The 19,533-nt window shown below is 43.9% G+C and overlaps 1 protein-coding gene across 1 annotated transcript in view; it reads left to right on the forward strand.

The window, feature by feature from the left end:
• adam11 (ADAM metallopeptidase domain 11) overlaps positions 1-19,533 on the forward strand; it is a 242,953-nt gene that overhangs the window by 157,514 nt on the left and 65,906 nt on the right. Inside the window, exons 12-14 of the mRNA XM_072248984.1 lie at positions 5,513-5,612; positions 8,030-8,101; positions 8,943-9,035. Of these exons, the coding sequence (XP_072105085.1) occupies positions 5,513-5,612; positions 8,030-8,101; positions 8,943-9,035 (265 nt within the window). The remainder of the gene's footprint in view (positions 1-5,512; positions 5,613-8,029; positions 8,102-8,942; positions 9,036-19,533) is intronic.

Below are 19,533 nucleotides of genomic sequence, written 5' to 3' on the forward strand. Positions count from 1 at the left end.
TGGTGGAAGCAGATACGATGGGGTCTTTTAAGAGACTCCTGGATAGGTACATGGAGCTTAGAAAAATAGAGGGCTATGGGTAACACTAGGTAATTTCTAAGGTAAGGACATGTTCAGCACAACTTTGTGGGCCGAAGGGCCTGTATTGTGCTGTAGGTTTTCTATGTTTCTATAAGAGATGGAAAAGGGAATGGTGGGGGGGGGGGGGAGCATTACCGGAAGTTCGAGAAATCGATGTTCATGCCATCAGATTGGAGGCTACCCAAACAGAATATAAGGTGTTGTTCCTCCAACCTAAGTGTGGCCTCATCACGACTGTGGAGGAACCCATGTGTAGCCCCCTGGAAGCCTCAGGCTCACTCAACTCGCTTTCGTCTGGGGGAGCAGCCTTCAGCCCCGCCAAACTGGGTAATTAAGTTTGTGTGGATGCTGTGTGATGTACCCCACCCCACCAAATAACAGACAATACACCATATACGATTACATGATTACAATTTATAGATATTACTGGAACTATGTAATTAATAGAGATAAAATATAAAAGGAAAGTAAAAGGCGCCAAACTTATCAAAGTTCAACCATTTCGTGCACAACAGTTGGAGCTCCAGTAATGGGGTCCTCTTTCCACCATTCGATCCCCTCTGACCACCTTGACCCACCACCTGGGACCAAGCACGGTGGTCGACCAGACACTCCACACTTGTCTGTCTTCGTCTCCTCTCCTCGCCGAAGACCCTGGGCCTCGGACTTCCATTCAGGGTCCACCCTGTCGGCCAGCTTACAGCATCGCATCTCCTCTCTCTGTCCCCATCATGCCTTCTACGCCAAAGCCCGCGCAACACAATAGCTTACAGACACACAAGAAAGAATATCATCTATCCCAATTGGTTTATTCGCTCTCTTATCAATAATATAACCCAAACAAGCAGAGAAAGAGAACTCCTTACATCACAGTTAACATAACAAAGAAGCCATTTTGATTAGCCTACGCAGTAACATAAAAGAAGAAACCCCTTACACATGGATGGACATATCGGAATGGAAATGGGAAGTGGAATTAAAATGGGTGGCTAATGGGAGATCCCACTTGCTCTGGTGGACGGAGCGTAGGTGCTCGGTGAAGCAGTCTCCCAATCTATGTCGGGTCTCACCGATGTAGAGGAGGCCACACTGGAGCACTGAACACAGTAGCTGACCCCAACAGACTCACAGGTGAAATGTTGCCTCACCTGGAAGGACAGTTTAGGGCCCTGAATGGTAGCGAGGGAGGAGGTGTAGGGGCAGATATAGTAGTTGCGTTGCTTGCAAGGTGAAGTGTCAGGAAGGAGATCAGTGGGGAAGGAGGAATGCAGAAGGTTATCGTATCTTGTGCAATCCCTACGGAAAGCAGGAAGTGTGGAGGAGGCAAAGATGTGCTTGGTGGTAGGATCCCATTGGTGGTGGTGGAGGTTCTGGAGAATTATGTGTTGTACGTGGAGGCTGGTGGGGTGGTAGGTGAGAACAAGGGGAATCCTATCCCTGGTAGGGTGGCAGGAGGACTGGGTGATGGCAGACGTACGTAAAATGGAAGAGATGCGGTTGATGGTGGAGAAAGGGAAGCCTCTTTCTTTGAAAAAGGAGAACATCTTCTTCGTGCTAGAATGAAAAGCCTCATTCTGAGAGTAGATGCAGTGGAGAAGGAGGAATTAAGAGAAGGGGATGGTGTTTTTATTCTGTTTGGGTAGCCTCCAACCTGATGGTATGAGCATCGATTTTTCAAACTTTCGGTAGTGCCCCCACCCCACCCCCCTTCACCATTTCCCATCCCCTTTCCCCTCTCTCACCTTATCTCCTTGTCCACTCATGATCTCCCTCTGGTGTTCCTCCCCCTTTTCTTTCTTCCATAGCCTTCTATCTCTTTTACCAATCAACTTCTCAGCTGTTTACTCCATCCCTCCCTCCCCAGTTTCACCTATCACCCTGTGTTTCTCTGTCTCCTTTCCCACCTTTTAAATCTACTTCTTAGCTCTTTTCTCCAGTCCTGCCAAAGGGTTTCAGCCTGTAATGCTTCATCCAGTTCATTTCTGGCCTTCATGCCATTGAGTTTACCAATGCCCTTCTTAAACACCTTCTCATTAGATTAAGCAGCTGTGACATTCTCTGGTTAGTGCTACCTTTTGGGCTGCGGTTGCCTGTTGATGTTACATTGAAAGCTTTGATTGTGTGCTAGTCTAGTTGGATTTTTCTTAACTATTCATGTCTGAAAAGTGCTGACTCTCCACTCTTCAACACATAAAGCTCTAACTGCTGTGTTTTGCCTCTGTACATCACATTCACTTTCAGTATGCCTTTAGAAGACATTTTGTTTTGCCTGTGTAGGTCTTTATCATCACCGAGGTCTTTTCTAATGGTAGCTTAGTAAACAGTCTGTTGTAGTCAGTTTCTGAGATTACAGACAAATCTGACCCTGTATTCAGTTTTACACCAGACTCATCTGTTGTGATCCAGATGATTTTGTGATCTGCTTCAGTAATGCTATGCAGTTCTAGACATGACAGCTCACCTTTGTCAGACTCTTCATTGTCTGATTCTGTTTCGCACTCAGTCACTTTATTCATTTGTTTAGTTTTATATTTGAAACTTTTCACTCTGTGTGGTTTTTCTCTTTGGTTCTGCTTTTTGTCAGACTTGCAAACTCTCTCCATGCAGCCTTGTCTGTGACACTTACTGCAAACGTTTTCTTTGAACCAACTGTCACTTGTATTATTAGAGGATTTGCCACATTGATAACAATTTTGGCTTTTTGCACCATTCAAGGGTATTTTGTGCATTTCACATTCTAAACTCTTTTTCTGTTGTTCTTATACTTCCTTTGCTGTTGCCTCCATTGATATTGATAATGCCCATTCTAAGATTTGGTCTTTTTCTGACAATAGCCTCTTTTGAGTGCCTTGACTATCCATGCCACATACAAGCCTGTCCCTTGATGCATCAGAAAGTCCATCTCCAAAGTCACAGTATTAGGGAAGTTTGCACAGTTCTGCAATGCATTCAGAAATGCTTCCATCCTTTAACTGGTTACTTTTGTAAAATCTAAGTTCTCAGCTATTACTAGTGCATTTAGGCTCAAGTGATTTTGTAAAATATCAACAATGTTGTCTGATGTCTTGCTAAGTTGCATAAGGTACTATACATTTTAGTACCCATTAAGCTAAGAGCTGTGGAGAATTTATTTTCTTCAACCACATCGTTAGCATTTCAATACCGTTCAGCCCTCTCAATATACGATTCCCAGTCCTCATTAGCTCTATCAAATTCGTTAACTTTCTGACAAAGGCCATTATCACATTATTTTCACTTTAGCTTTGCTGGTTGTGCAACTCTTAGGCCATGTCCACACTAGACCGGATAATTTTGAAAAAGCCGGTTTCGCGTAAAAACAACAGGTGCCCACACTAGGCGTTTTCAAAAATACCTCTGTCCACATTAAAACAGATATTTTGGCGAATCTCCTCCTACTGGGCATGCGCAGGACACACAGAAAACAAGCGAAGAGGAAACGGTATACTTGGTGCGCGTTTGTCCAGTTACAGACTAGAAAAACTTAAAAGGAAATTGCCAGTCGAAAGACTTGGTGAGCGTTTGTCCAGAAACATTTCCTACAGCCATAGTCTCTTCACCGATGAAGGGGACTACAGCTACAACTAAACGCAATAAGGCTTGTTACTGGGCAAAAGTGAAATTTGCTGTTATCTCACTTATTTGCCTTTACTTTTGCCATGTCTTTGTGTATTGTTTTGCTGTATTTAACATGTGCAATAAAACGAGTTCCTGGGCAAAAGTGACAATTGCATCCACTGAATGTTTGCACAAGCAATACGTTACTAAAGCACCTTGTTAAACGTATAAAACATGTCTGCATCAGTGTTATCTTGTATTTCCATACAATGTTACATTAGGCTGTTACACATCCATTGTCAGATACTGTTGTTGTGGTGTTGGAGGTTGCGTTCAAGAAAACAATGAAATGCTGCGCTGCCACCACTATTTGTTCCAGCACGTCATGACAGCGTTTTTAAAATTAGCCGGTTACCCCGTACACACTACAACAGCCAACCAGCGTTTTCAGATTTATACACTCTGGAGAGTGTTTTAGAAAAGCTCAGTTTTCGGGGGAGGAGAACGCCGATTCAGTGTGGACGGAGGGTCAAAACGAAGATAAAAGCTTCGGTTACAGATTTATCCGGTCTAGTGTGGATGTGGCCTCACTGTGTACTATGCACTGACACTCACACGTCCCTGTGCTAGCATCTGTGACTGCCTTCACAGTACTGGTTCACTCTTTCCTCTCGCTGTCTCTCTCCCTTTCTCCGAGTTCTGTCATCTCGGAACTGTCAGTGCAGTCGGTGATATTCACTGACATTCAGGTTCGTATTCATTGCCGGTCTGTTGTGTCTGTACAACTACATATTAAATGAATAAAAGCATGCACTCGGAGGTGTAGTTATATTCACTTTGCAAAACGAGCTATAAATGAATGTGCATGGGTAAGTTATCAGTAAATAATTAGTGCTAAGGGGAGCCATTGCGCTACAAAATAGATCTGTACATTACAACTATACCTGTATCTCAAAATGTAATCTGCCCAGTGTCCTTCCAATATTCACTCTTTCAGCCTTAAAAACATGGAAATCCTTTGTATAAATATCCTGGATAAGGCCACAGAAATGGCAATGTCATATAATCTGTGCAAAGCCCAATAGCTAAACAAAAAGGTTTAAGTGAAAGAAAATAAAAAGAATTATCTAGGAATTTTTCTGTGCTCTAAAGTGCAAGCAGCTTAAGTAGTTTTGTGTGAGTCTGGATGAAATTTATTAATGTGCACAGCATTCAAGGCAGGGTTCATGTGAGTAGTGCAACTCTCTGAGTTTCTCTGCAGTTAGGGACAATTTGCACAACTAAAAACTGTATTAGATGGGATTAAAATAGGATTAGTGTATATGTGTATTTGATAGTCAGTGCAGATTCAATGGGCTAAAGGACCTGTTTCTGTGTTGCATTGCTATAACTCTACATTAAAGTGTTAAAATGTGATTTTCTGCCATTGTGAGGTTTCATTACCCCTTCATTATTGGGCAGTTTTGCCACTGTGTGCCTGTTGGAACATTGGAAAAAGTATCACTGATCCACAATAGCTATTGTTGGAGATAGGCACCAGAGGCAAGGATGGGTGAGTTTGGTGAAACTGAAGTGGATTTTACTTGAGATTGAAGATTATTGGAGATATTTGTCTTCAAATCAATATGGCCTGTATGTGACTTCAGACTCAGCTGTGTGCTGTACTCTCGTAGCTTCCTGGTAAACTGTACAGAGTTAGGGAATTTTGGGATGAATAATAAATGATACTGATATCCTGTACTGTGAACACATTTAAAAAATATGTGACCAGGCCTTCACACTGCAATGAATAACAGATTTTGCAAGCAAGAATTGTGGTACCATCCTTTGTTCACATTACCGTTTGAACTTTCAGGCAATATCCTCCACGAAAGTTTTCAAGATGTAGCATTACTGAATATCATCTGTTTCTGCAGGCTGGAGGTGGCATGTGTCTTTTCAATAAACCTCCTAAGGTAAGGCCTTTTGATAAATGGTAAGCAACCTTTTCTGAAGTGAGGATTTTGTTTAATGTTGTTAATTTAATATAAAATTTCATCATTATTGTGGATCATATACATTTACTGTCTTTATCTCATACTAACCACCTGGAGGTCAGATAGATTCTGTTATGTTCAGTCTTTATTCATCTGTATGTCATTTAACTGCAGTGTTTGCATAAAAATAACTTCATGTTATGCAAACATTGCTGTTAGTTGCAGACACAAATGTTTACTTCATTTCAAATAGCATTGAATTCATATCGTCTTGGAAACAGGATTTCATTTCCTTTTAATGCACCTTTTTGGTTGCTGAACTTGCTGCCTCCATTGTTGTATTTAGTGCTACCACCACATCCGGTTTCCTGGATAAGATTGTTAAAAGGGACAGAAAGATTTTTGAAATATCATTAAGACAGTTTGCATCAAGAAGCACTATTCTGGGGCCTGCACAGTTCATGACAGGTTTAACACTATTGAATACAGAGGCTGACACTTAGCTGCAGACTAATTTAGAAGGAAATGTTCCTCATAGCAATCAGATATCAGCAACATGGAGGAAAGGGAGGCCGCAAGAAAGCGATAATGAGCATCTAGAGTTAATCTTTCAAAAAAGTGCTTAGAGACCTTTGTGCATGAAATACAAGCATACAGAGAGGTTTTAAGCACTGGGGAGGGTAATGAGGGTGAGGTTCACAGAAGCTTCAACAGGGCCACCATTTAAATAGCCTGGTGGAAGGTCACTGAACTTGTCTCCTCCAGGAATGAAGAGCACCACACAATGGAGTAATGTTGGAAGATGTTTCATGACCTCATTTATTTTTATTTATTCATTTTCCAGCGTCTGATATTGTTAGCAAGACCTGCATTTATTGCTCTTTAGAAGGTGGCAGAGAGCTGCGGTCATTTGGGTGAGGGTATTTCCACAGTGCTACTGGGTGGGGTTCCAGGATTTAAATCCAGTAACAATGAAGGAGCAGTGGTATATTTGCAAATCAAATTAGTGTGCAACTTGGAGGGGGGAGATTCAAATTGTGACAATGTCCTTAGTGGTTGGGGTCACCAATTTGGAAATTGCTGTCAGAATAGTCTGGGAAAGTGATTATAAATGGTGTACAATGCTGCCACTGAAAATTTAGGGTGATGGATGGAATGCCAATCAAGCAAACTGGTTTGTCTGAGGTACTGTTCAGCTTCTTGAGAGTTGGAGTTGCAATCAAGCAAACGATTAGAAATTATTCAATCAAGCTCCTGACTTGTTCTTAGAGGAAAATGGCAAGGCTCTGTAACATCAGGTAGCAAATCTTGATACGGATACACAGCTCCTACAGTTCTTGTAGCCGCACTAAGTGGCTGGTCCATTTGAATTCTGTTTAATGGCAGATTCCAGAATGTTGACAGTGGAGGATTCTTTGATGATAACAGCAATGCATATCAAGGTTAGATGGTTCAGCAGTCATTTCCTGGTACTTAAATGCTCTGAATGTTATCTGCTACTTATTAGCCCATATCTGAATGCAAGCATCAGTTTCTTAATTTGTTAAGTAGTAAGTGTATGGAATTGAACATTGTGTAATCGTCTGCAAACAACCCTACTGCTGACTTTGTAAAAGGGAAGGAGAGTCTTTGATAAGGCAGCTAGAGGTGTCTAGGACATTGTGTTGAGAAGTTCTAGGCACACCTGCCTCTGGGAAAATTATCAATGTTAATGTATATCACAAACAGAAATGCTAGTTTCATTTTCACAGTTGGCATTATTTTCAGCTGAAAATGGTAATTAGAAAATACTACTTCATGTATGCTTGATTTATGGACACATAGTACCTGAAATTCAGTACTGAGAACTTGTTGGTATTTTAGATTAAGAGATAATGGTAGTGAGAGGTTGAGCTGGGTTCTATTTATGTTTGGATGAAGACCCTTACCATCCCTCCCCCTTCCCTCGCATTAAACTCAAAACAGCTCCAAAAATTACTCGATCAAATAATCTTAAACCATCGGCACATTTTAGCACATTTTATTCAAATTTAATTTTTTATAATTTATATATTTACAGCTATAGCATGGTAATAGTCCCTTCCGGCCCAATGAGACTGCACTGGGCAATTATACATACACGTGACCAATTAACCTACAAACACATACAACTTTGGACTGTGGGAGGAAACCAGAGCATCCAAAGGAAACCCATGTGGTCATGGGGAGAACGTACAAACTCCTTATAGCTGCAGTGGAGTTAAACCTAGGTTGCTGGCCCAGTATTAGTACTACACAAACTGCTGTGCTACTGTGACACCCCAATAAAATAATGTCATATAATGGAATCACTTACAAGTTTTGATTTAGTGAGTTTTACTGAAAAGTTATGTTAGCTCTGTTTTACAATTTCACAGCTGGTTGACCCTCAAGAATGTGGGAATGGATATGTGGAAAATGGAGAAGAGTGTGATTGTGGAACCGCAGCTGTGAGTAGATACTATTGTGTCCCAACTGCAAAATCACTAATTTGATTTGGTGTCAACATATCAGAGAATCTGCCCTCAGACCAGCATGTAAGTGTCATCACAAAGGAGGCACAATAGCGCCTCTATTTCCTTGGAAGCTTTGAATAGTTATGGCATGTCCCCAAAACCTTTGACAAACTCCTATAGATGCACAGTGGAGAGTATCTTAACTGGCTGCATCACGGCTTGGTGTGGAAACACCGATGCCCAGGAACAGAAAAGACTGCAGAAAGTGGTGAATACAGCCCAGTCTATCACAGGATAATTCCTTCCATGTCAATACATCACCACCAGCTGTGGTTTGTGTACTGGGAGCTTACATGTAGCCAAATTCCCCATTCCAATGCAATTTTATTGGATTGCATTCATTCTGCGAGTGACTCTGTTGACATTGATACCAAAGAGCCAAAGAAAATTCAAGACTATACTACAAATTTAATTAAATGCTGCAGAGTAGTATCTACAGTTTAACCACTTCTCATTAGGAATGCCCATTGGAAAAAGTAACCCCTTATTATTATCCATATAGTGTATATAAAATTGTAAATAATGAACTTTCTTTCTCTTTTGTTCCAGTGTGCCAATTATCCACCACTTACTTCGAGCCTCAGTTAGTCTGGTTCTTCATTCTGTTGTGTTGTTTTACAAAACTCAAGTACAACTGACACTCCACCAATTTATATCCTAGGAGACTGTAACGCCTATTTCTAAGAAACTGTTGAAATAATAGTTATTAATTTATTTTTGTATTTAAGAAAATTCTTATATGAAATCACAATAAATATATTTAATTCCCCTCCAGGAATGTAGTAAAGTGGGTGGGAACTGCTGCAAGAAGTGTACCCTTACACACAATGCAATGTGTAGCAATGGACTCTGCTGCCGAGATTGTCAGGTAACGTGACTTTCATAAACCTATAATTCAAGTTGGAACATGCCTCAGAACTGAATGTAATCAAGTGGTTAATCCATTAAGCATTCTTACCTGTGTTCTCAGAAATTATTAGAATTGAATAACTGAGAGCAGTTGCTTGGTGAAACTCAAATCCATAGCACAGATTAAAAACATAAAGATCTAGAAGAGGACGGATTACCCCGAGATTTGAGTCAGCTCTTTCTCCATTTTTCTGCAAAGACTCTGAGCAAAATTATTTTAGAATGTTAGCTTAATGCAAATTATAGGACTGATGTAATCAAAAAGGGGAAGATAGTAAAAGATTGTCAGCGAAAAGACAATGTAAAGGATGTTAGGCAATTCTAGTCTGAAGCAGAGAATGAAAAGACTCAATATCAAAGTTCTCCTGTATTACACTTAGTGTCTTCTTACCTTAGATATATATATACACATACACACAATTAGGTTTATAATATATAAAAAAGGCATCCGTTAGTCTTGCGAGACCATGGATCTGCACCTGGAAAGCCTTCACTCTCCAGGGCGCAGGCCTGGGCAAGGTTGTATGGAAGACCAGCAGTTGCCCATGCTGCAAGTCTCCCCTCTCTCCGAATAAGTATTTTGCATCAGTCTTTACTGTGGAAGACATGAGCAGTATGGTGGAAGTTTTAAGTGTCAGGGGATATGAAGTGTGTGAAGTTACCATTCCCAGGGAGAAGGTTCTTGGGAAACTGAAAGGTCTGAAGGTAGATAAGTCACCTGGACCAGATGGTGTACACCCCAGGGTTCTGAAATAGGTGGCTGAAAAGATCGTGGAAGCATTATTAATGATCTTTCAAGAATCACTAGATTCTGGAAGACTGGAAAATTGCAAATGTCACTCCACTCTTCAAGAAGAGAGAGAGACAGAAGAAAGGAAACAATAACCCAGTTAGTCTGACCTCAGTAGTTGGGAAGATGTTGGAGTCGATTATTAAGGATGAGGTCTCAGGGAACTTGAAAGTACACGATAGAATAGACCATAGAAATCTACAGCACATTACAGGCCCTTCAGCCCACAACATTGTACCGACCATGTTACCTAGTCTAGAAACTACCCAGCATTTCCCTACCACATAGTCCTCTATTTTTCTAAGCTCCATGTACCTGTCTAAGAGTCTATTAAAAAACCCTATTGTATCCGCCTCCACCACCATCGCTGGCAGTGCATTCCATTTACCCACCACTCTCTGTGTGAACAAATTACCTCTGACATCTCCTCTGTACCTACTTCCAAGCACCTTAAAACTATGCCCCCTAATGTTAGTCATTTCAGCCCTGGGAAACAGCCTTTGACTATCCACAAGATCAATGCCTCTCATCATCTTATACACCTCTATCAGGTCACCTCTCATCCTCCGTCACTCCAAGGAGAAAAGGCCATGTTCACCTAACCTATTCTCATAAGGTATGCCCTCTAATCCAGGCAACATCCTTGTAAATCTCCTCTGCATTTTCTCTATAGTATCCACATCCTTCCTGTAGTGAGGTGACCAGAACTGAACACAATACTCCAAGTGGAGTCTGACCAAAGTCTTGTATAGCTGCAACATTACCTCACGGCTCTTGAACTCTATCCCATGATTGATGAAGTCCAACACACCACACACCTTCTTAACCACAGAGTCAACCTGCACAGCAGCTTTGAGTGTCCTATGGACTCGAACCCCAAGATCTCGCTGATCCTCCACATTGCCAGGAGTCTTACCATTAATATTATAGTCTGTCTCATAAATCATCTACAACCATCCTTTTCCTTCTGTGGGCAAGCCAATTCTCGATCCGTAGAGCAAGGTCTCCTTGGATCTCAAGCCTCCTTACTCTCTAAGTGAGCCTTACATGGGGAACCTTATCAAATGCCTTACTAAAATCCATATATACTACATCCACTGCTCCACCTTCATCAATGTGTTTTGTTACATCCTCAAAAAATTCAATCAGGCTCGTAAGGCACAACTAGCCCTTGACAAAACCATGCTGACTATTCCTAATCATATTATGCCTCTCCAAATGTTCATAAATCCTGCCTCTCGGGTTTTTCTCCATCAGCTTACCAACCACTGAATGAAGTCAGACTCACTGGTCTATAATTTCCTGGGTTAGCTCTACTCTCTTTCTTGAACAAGGGAACAGCATTTGCAACCCTCTGATCCTCTAGATGCAAAGATCATCCCCAGAGGCTCAGCAATCTCCTCCCTCACTTCTCACAGTAGCCTGTGGTATATCTAGTCTGGACCCGGCAACTTGTCTAATTTAATGTTTTTCGAAAGCTCCAGCACATCCTCTTTCTTAATGTATATATGCTCAAGCTTTTCATAGAAACATAGAAAACCGACAGCACAGTACAGGTCCTTTGGCCCACAATCCTGTGCCGAACATGTACTTACTTTAGAAATTACCAAGCGTTACCCAGTAATCCAAATCGGGTCCAACCAAGGTCTTATATAGCAGTAACATTACCTCACAGCTCTTGAACTCAGTTCCACAGTTGATGAATGCCAACACACCATACGCCTTCTTAACAAGACTGTCAACCTGCGCAGCAGCTTTGAGTGTCCTATCGACAGTGAGGGTAGAAACAGGATGATTTGGCCGATTAATATTCTTGCGGGCAGGTTTGTTAGAGCTGTTGGGGAGGGTTTAAACTAATTTGGCAGGGGGGGTGGGAACTGGAGTGAAGGGACTCAGGATAGGACGGATGGTAAAAAAGTAAAGATAGCGTGCAGTCAGGTTGTCAGGAAGGGCAGGCAGGTAATGGGACATAGTTGCAGCCAACAGGCTGAGTATCAAATCATTAGGGATGCAGAATTGGAAAGGACAGCAAATATGGTACTCAAGGTACACACATCAAAGTTGCTGGTGAACGCAGCAGGACAAGCAGCATCTGTAGGAAGAGGTGCAGTCGACGTTTCAGGCCGAGACCCTTCGTCAGGACTAACTGAAGGAAGAGTGAGTAAGGGATTTGAAAGTTGGAGGGGGAGGGGGAGATCCAAAATGATAGGAGAAGACAGGAGGGGGAGGGATGGAGCCAAGAGCTGGACAGGTGATAGGCAAAAGGGTATACGAGGGGATCATGGGACAGGAGGTCCGGGAAGAAAGACAAGGGGGGGGGACCCAGAGGATGGGCAAGAGGTATATTCAGAGGGACAGAGGGAGAAAAAGGAGAGTGAGGGAAAGAATGTGTGCATAAAAATAAGTAACAGATGGGGTACGAGGGGGAAGCGGGGCATTAGCGGAAGTTAGAGAAGTCGATGTTCATGCCATCAGGTTGGAGGCTACCCAGATGGAATATAAGGTGTTGTTCCTCCAACCTGAGTGTGGCTTTATCTTTACAGTAGAGGAGGCCGTGGATAGACATGTCAGAATGGGAATGGGATGTGGAATTAAAATGTGTGGCCACTGGGAGATCCTGCTTTCTCTGGCGGACAGAGCGTAGATGTTCAGCAAAGCGGTCTCCCAGTCTGCGTCGGGTCTCGCCAATATATAAAAGGCCACATCGGGAGCACCGGACGCAGTATATCACCCCAGTCGACTCACAGGTGAAGTGTTGCCTCACCTGGAAGGACTGTCTGGGGCCCTGAATGGTGGTAAGGGAGGAAGTGTAAGGGCACGTGTAGCACTTGTTCCACTTACACGGATAAGTGCCAGGAGGGAGATCAGTGGGGAGGGATGGGGGGGACGAATGGACAAGGGAGTTGTGTAGGGAGCGATCCCTGCGGAATGCAGAGAGAGGGGGGGAGGGAAAGATGTGCTTAGTGGTGGGATCCCGTTGGAGGTGGCGGAAGTTACGGAGAATAATATGTTGGACCCGGAGGCTGGTGGGGTGGTAGGTGAGGACCAGGGGAACCCTATTCCTAGTGGGGTGGCGGGAGGATGGAGTGAGAGCAGATGTACGTGAAATGGGGGAGATGCGTTTAAGAGCAGAGTTGATAGTGGAGGAAGGGAAGCCCCTTCCTTTAAAAAAGGAAGACATCCCCCTTGTCCTAGAATGAAAGGCCTCATCCTGAGAGCAGATGTGGCGGAGACGGAGAAATTGCGAGAAGGGGATGGCGTTTTTGCAAGAGACAGGGTGAGAAGAGGAATAGTCCAGATAGCTGTGAGAGTCAGTAGGCTTATAGTAGACATCAGTGGATAAGCTGTCTCCAGAGACAGAGACAGAAAGATCTAGAAAGGGGAGGGAGGTGTCGGAAATGGACTAGGTAAACTTGAGGGCAGGGTGAAAGTTGGAGGCAAAATTAATAAAGTCAACGAGTTCTGCATGCGTGCAGGAAGCAGCGCCAATGCAGTCGTCGATGTAGCGAAGGAAAAGTGGGGGACAGATACCAGAATAGGCACGGAGCATAGATTGTTCCACAAAGCCAACAAAAAGGCAGGCATAGCTAGGACCCATACGGGTGCCCATAGCTACATCTTTAGATTGGAGGAAGTGGGAGGAGCCAAAGGAGAAATTATTAAGAGTAAGGACTAATTCCGCTAGACGGAGCAGAGTGGTGGTAGAGGGGAACTGATTAGGTCTGGAATCCAAAAAGAAGCGTAGAGCTTTGAGACCTTCCTGATGGGGGATGGAAGTATATAAGGACTGGACATCCATGGTGAAAATAAAGCGGTAGGGGCCAGGGAACTTAAAATCACCGAAAAGTTTAAGAGCGTGAGAAGTGTCACGAACATAGGTCGGAAGGGATTGAACAAGGGGTGATAAAACAGTGTCGAGGTATGCAGAAATGAGTTCGGTGGGGCAGGAGCAAGCTGAGACAATAGGTCGGCCAGGACAGGCAGGTTTATGGATCTTGGGTAGGAGGTAGAAACGGGAAGTGCGGGGTGTGGGAACTATAAGGTTGGTAGCAGTGGAGATCCCCTGAGCGGATAAAGTCGGTGATGGTGTGGGAGGCAATGGCCTGGTGCTCCTTAGTGGGGTCACGATCGAGGGGTAAATAAGAGGAGGTATCCGCGAGTTGTCGCTGTGCCTCGGCAAGGTAGAGGTCAGTACGCCAGACTACAACAGCACCCCCCTTATCGGCGGGTTTAATAATAAGGTTAGGATTAGTGCGGAGGGAGTGGAGAGCAGAGCATTCCGAAGGAGTGAGGTTGGAATGGGGACAAGGTGCGGTAAAGTCGAGACGGTTGATGTCCCGTCGGCAGTTAGCGATAAAGAGATCCAGAGCAGGCAGAAGGCCAGAGCGGGGTGTCCATGAAGAAGAGGAGGGTTGAAGACGGGAGAAGGGGTCATCGGTGGGGGTGGAAGAGTCCTTGCCGAAGAAGTAGGCTTGGAGACAGAGACGGCGGAAGAAAAGTTCCGCATCGTGGCGAACACGGAACTTGCTGAGGTGTGGGTGAAGGGGGACAAAGGTGAGGCCCTTACTGAGGACAGAGCATTCTGCCTCCGACAGTTGAAGATCGGAGGGGATGGTAAAGACCCGGCACGGATGAGAGCTGGGATCAGAGGGGGGAGGGGGTAGGCTGGGGGTGTCAATGGAGAGGGGAGGGTTGGGGTGAGAGGAAGATGGAGCCTCTGAGGGCCCAGGAGCTGACGATGGGATCTGAAGGAGATGGGATTGCAGAGTATTGGTTGGGGAAGGGGAGACGGGAGTCACAATAGCAGCACATAAAGACCCGGCCTGGAGTTCAAGGCTGGCGTCGCAGTTGGTGGTTGCGCAATCGCTGTGAAGGTGTCCATGGTCGTTGCTGGAGTCCGAGTTTTGAATATGCCCTGAGGTGTTGGAGCCGGTGAGATCAATGGCAGAGGCAACCTGAAGTTCATGCCTGCTAGTTTCATGGCCAGCAGGCTCTGGAGTCCGTAGATGTAGGATCTTGCGATCTTTGCCTAACATGACAAAGTCAAAAAAACGGCGATTGCAGGCGTGAATCCGACGGAGGATGAAATAACGGGTAGGACCATTACAGACGGCGAAGAAAGTGTCCCGAAGGTGTGGAAGGGTCTGGGATAGGGACACCAAGTACCTCCTCATGGCGGAGAGAGTCGCCTTCAGAGCTTGACGGGAGAAGCAGCGAGAGGCAGAGTCAATAAAATGTGAGTACCTGGGATCCTCAGAAGGTCCAAATTGAGAGGCTTGGAAACAAATCCTAAAGCCAACTGGAGTAAGTTGGCGACGGAGGCACATTCCAAGAAAGGATATATGGCTGTGATAGCGAGTCTGAGTCAAAATGTGGTCGAAAAGTTGAAGAGCCGAAGAAATTACAGATGGGGAGCAGTGAGACATGGTTTCACTGACTCCTGTCGAAGAGAGGATCTAAACTTCTTCGGTGTAGGCATCACCGGAAGAGGCTTCGGAGTAGTGAATTTAAACGCAAACAACAGGAATTCTGCAGATGCTGGAAATTCAAGCAACACACATCAAAGTTGCTGGTGAACGCAGCAGGCCAAGCAGCATCCGTAGGAAGAGGTGCAGTCGACGTTTCAGGCCGAGACCCTTCGTCAGGACTAACTGAAGGAAGAGTGAGTAAGGGATTTGAAAGTTGGAGGGGGAGGGGGAGATCCAAAATGATAGGAGAAGACAGGAGGGGGAGAGATAGAGCCAAGAGCTGGACAGGTGATAGGCAAAAGGGGATACGAGAGGATCATGGGACTCAAGGTGTTGTATCTAAATGCGCAGAGTATAAGAAATAAGGTGGATAAACTTGTTGCAATATTACAGATTGCCAGGTATGTTGTGGCCATCACTGAATCGTGGCTGAAGGATGGTTGTAGTTGGGAGCTGAATGTTCAAGGTTACACATTGTATCAGAGGGATAGGAAGGTAGGCAGAGGGGGTGGTGTGGTTCTGCTGGTAAGGAATGGCATCAAATCATTAGAAAGGTGTGACATAGGACTGGAAGATGTTGAAACCTTGTGGGTTGAGTTAAGAAACTGCAAGGGTAAAAGGATGTTGATGTCAGTTATATACAGGCCTCCCAACAATGGCTGGGAGGTGGACCACAGATTACAACAGGAAATAGAAAAGGTGAGTTAAAGGGGCAATGTTATGGTGGTCATGGGAGATTTCAACATGCAGGTCGATTGGGAAAATCAGGTTGGTTATAAGTCTCAATAGAATGAGTTTGTTCAATACCGAAGAGATAGCTTTTTAGAGCAGTTTGTTGTTGAGCCTACTAGGGGATCAGCTATACTGGATTGGGTGTTATGTAATGAACCAGAGGTGATTAGGGAGCTTAAGGTAAAAGAACCCTTAGGAACCAGTGATCACAATATGGTTGAGTTCAGCTTGAAATTTGATAAGGAGAAAGTAAAGTCTGATGTAGCAGTATTTCAGTGGAGTAAGGGAAACTACAGTGGTATAAGAGAGGAGTTGGCCAAAGTAAATTGGAAGGAGATGCTGGCAGGGATGTCAGCAGAGTAGCAATGGTGTGTGTTTCTGGGAAAAATGAGGAAAGTGCAGTATATATGTATCCCAAAAATGAAGAAATACTCAAATGGCAAACTAGTACAACCATGGCTGACAAGGGAAGTCAAAGCAAATGTAAAAACAGAGGGCGTACAACAAAACAAAAATTAGTGGGAAGATAGAAGATTGGGAAGTTTTTAAAAACCTAAAGAGAGCAACTAAAAGAATCATTAGAAGGGAAAATATGAAATATGAAAGCAAACTAACAAATAATATCAAAGTGGATAGTCGAAGTTTTTTCAAGTATGTTGAAAAAAGAGAAATGAGAGTGGATATAGGACCGTGAGAAAATGAGGCAGGAGAAATAATAACGGGGGACAAGGAGATGGCTGATGAGCTAAATGAGTATCTTGCATCAATCTTCACTGTGGAAGACACCAGCAGTGTGCCTGATATTGAAGGAAGTGAAACGGGTGCAGTTACTATTACAAGAGAGAAGGTGCTCAAAAAGCTGAAAGACCTAAAGGTACAAAAGTCATCCAGACCAGATGGACTGCATCCTAGGGTTCTGAAAGAGGTAGCTGTAGAGATTGTGGAGGCATTAGAAATGATCTTTCAAAAATCAATGGACTCTGGCATGGTGTCACAAGACTGGAAAATTGCAAATGTCACTCCACTCTTTAAGAAAGGAGGAAGGCAGCAGAAAGGAAATTATAGACCAGTTAACCTGACCTCAGTGGTGGGAAGATGTGAGAGTCAATTGTTAAGGATGAGGTGATGGAGTACTTGGTGACACAAGACAAGATAGGACAAAGTCAGCATGGTTTCCTTCAGGGAAAATCCTGCCTGATGAACCTGTTGGAAATCTTTGAGGAGATTACAAGTAGGATAGATAAAGGCGATGTAGTGGATGTTGTATATTTGGACTTTCAAAAGGCCTTTGACAAGGTACCACACATGAGGCTGCTTACCAAGTTAAGAGCCCATAGTATTACAGGAAAGTTACTAACATGGTTAGAGCATTGGCTGATTGGTAGGAGGCAGTGAGTGGGAATAAAAGGATCCTTTTCTGGTTGGCTGCCGGTGACTGGTGGTGTTCTGGAGGGGTCGGTGTTGGGACCACTTCTTTTAATGTTGTATATAAATGATTTAGATGATGAAATAGATAGCTTTGTTGCCAAGTTTGCAGATGATATGAAGGTTGGTGGAGGGACAGGTAGTGTTGAGGAAACAGGTAGGATGCAGAAGGACTTAGATTAGGAGAATGGGCAAGAAAGTGGCAAATGAAATTCAGTGTTGGAAAATACATGGTCATGTACTTTGGTAAATATGTGGACTATTTTCTAAATGGAGAAAATATCCAAAAATTTGAGATGCAGAGTGACTTGGGAGTCCTTGTGTAGAACACCTAAAGGTTAACTTGCAGGTTGAGTCAGCGGTGAGGAAGACAAATGCCATGTTAGCATTCATTTCAAGAGGTCTAGAATACAAGAGCAGGGATGTGATGCTGAGGCTTTATAAGGCACTGGTGAGGCCTCACCTTGAGTATTGTGAACAGTTTTGGGCCCCTCATCTTAGAAAAGGTGTGCTGGCATTGGAGAGGGTCCAGAGGAGGTTCACAAGGTTGATTGCAGGAGTGAAAGGATTATCATACAAGGAATGTTTGATGGCTTTTGGTCTGTACTCGCTGGAATCCAGAGGAATGAGGGAGGATCTCATTGAAACCTTTCGAATGTTGAAAGGCCTAGACAAAGTAGATGTTGAAAGGATGTTTCCCATGATGGAAGAGCCTCAGGATATCAGGGCGCCCTTTCAAAACAGATGCAGAAAATTGTCTTTAGCCAGAGAGTGGTGAATTTGTGGAATTTGTTGCCACATGCAGCTGTGGAGGCCAGGTTGTTGGGTGTACTTAAGGCAGACATTGATAGGTTCTTGATTGGACACAGCATCAAAGGTTACATGAAGAAGGCTGGTTACTGGAGTTGAGGAGGAGAAAATAAAGGATCAGCCATGATTGAATGGCGGAGCAGACTCAATGGGCCAGATGGCCTAATTCTGTTCCTGTGAATTATGGTCTTTTGGATACAGACCCCAAGATCTCTCAGGTCCTCCACACTGCTAAGAGTCTTACCTTTTATATTATATTCTGTCTTCAAATTGGACCTACCAAAGTGAACCATCTCACACTTATCTGGGTTGAACTCCATCTGCCACTTCTCAGCCCAGTTTTGCATCCTATCAATGTCCCTCTGTAACCTCTGACAGCCCTCCACACTATACACAACACCCCCAACCTTTGTATCATCAGCAAACTTACTAACCCATCCCTCCACTTCCTTATCCAGGTCATTTATAAAAATCACGAAGAGTAGGGGTCCCAGAACAGATCTCTGAGGCACACCACTGGTCACTGACCTCTATGCAGAATATGACCCGTCTACAACCACTCTTTGCCTTCTGTGGGCAAGCCAGTTCTGGATCCACAAAGGAATGTTCCCTTGGATCCCATGCCTCCTTACTTTCTCAATAAGCCTTGCATGGGGAACCTTATCAAATGCCTTGCTGAAATCGATGAACACTACATCTACTGCTCTACCTTCATCAATGTGTTTTGTTGTATCCTATGGTAAAGGAGATAGAGTTGTGATCACTACATCCAAAATGCTCTCCCACTAAGAGATATGACACCTGACCAGGGTCATTTCCCAATACCAGATCAAGTACAGCCTCTCCTCTAGTTGGCTTATCTACATATTACATCAGGAAACCTTCCTGAACACATCTAACAAACTGCACCCCATCTAAACCCCTTGCACTAAGGAGATGTCAGTCAATATTAGGAAAGTTAAAATCACCCATCACAACAACCTGCACTGCACTGTTCCAGAATCCTCCTCCCTATCTGCTCCTCAATGTCTGTGTTACTATTGGGGGCTCTATAAAAACACCCAGCAGAGTTATTGCCTCCTTCCTGTTTCTGACTTCCACTCAGAGACTCAGTAGACAATCCCTCCATGACTTCCACCTTTTTTGCAGCCGTGACACTATCCCTGATTTGCAATACCACACCCCTCCCCCCTATCCTTCTTGTAACATCTTAAGCCCGGCACACTTGGCAC

This window comes from Mobula birostris, chromosome X (assembly GCF_030028105.1).
Source record: "Mobula birostris isolate sMobBir1 chromosome X, sMobBir1.hap1, whole genome shotgun sequence".
Lineage (NCBI taxonomy): Eukaryota > Metazoa > Chordata > Chondrichthyes > Myliobatiformes > Myliobatidae > Mobula > Mobula birostris.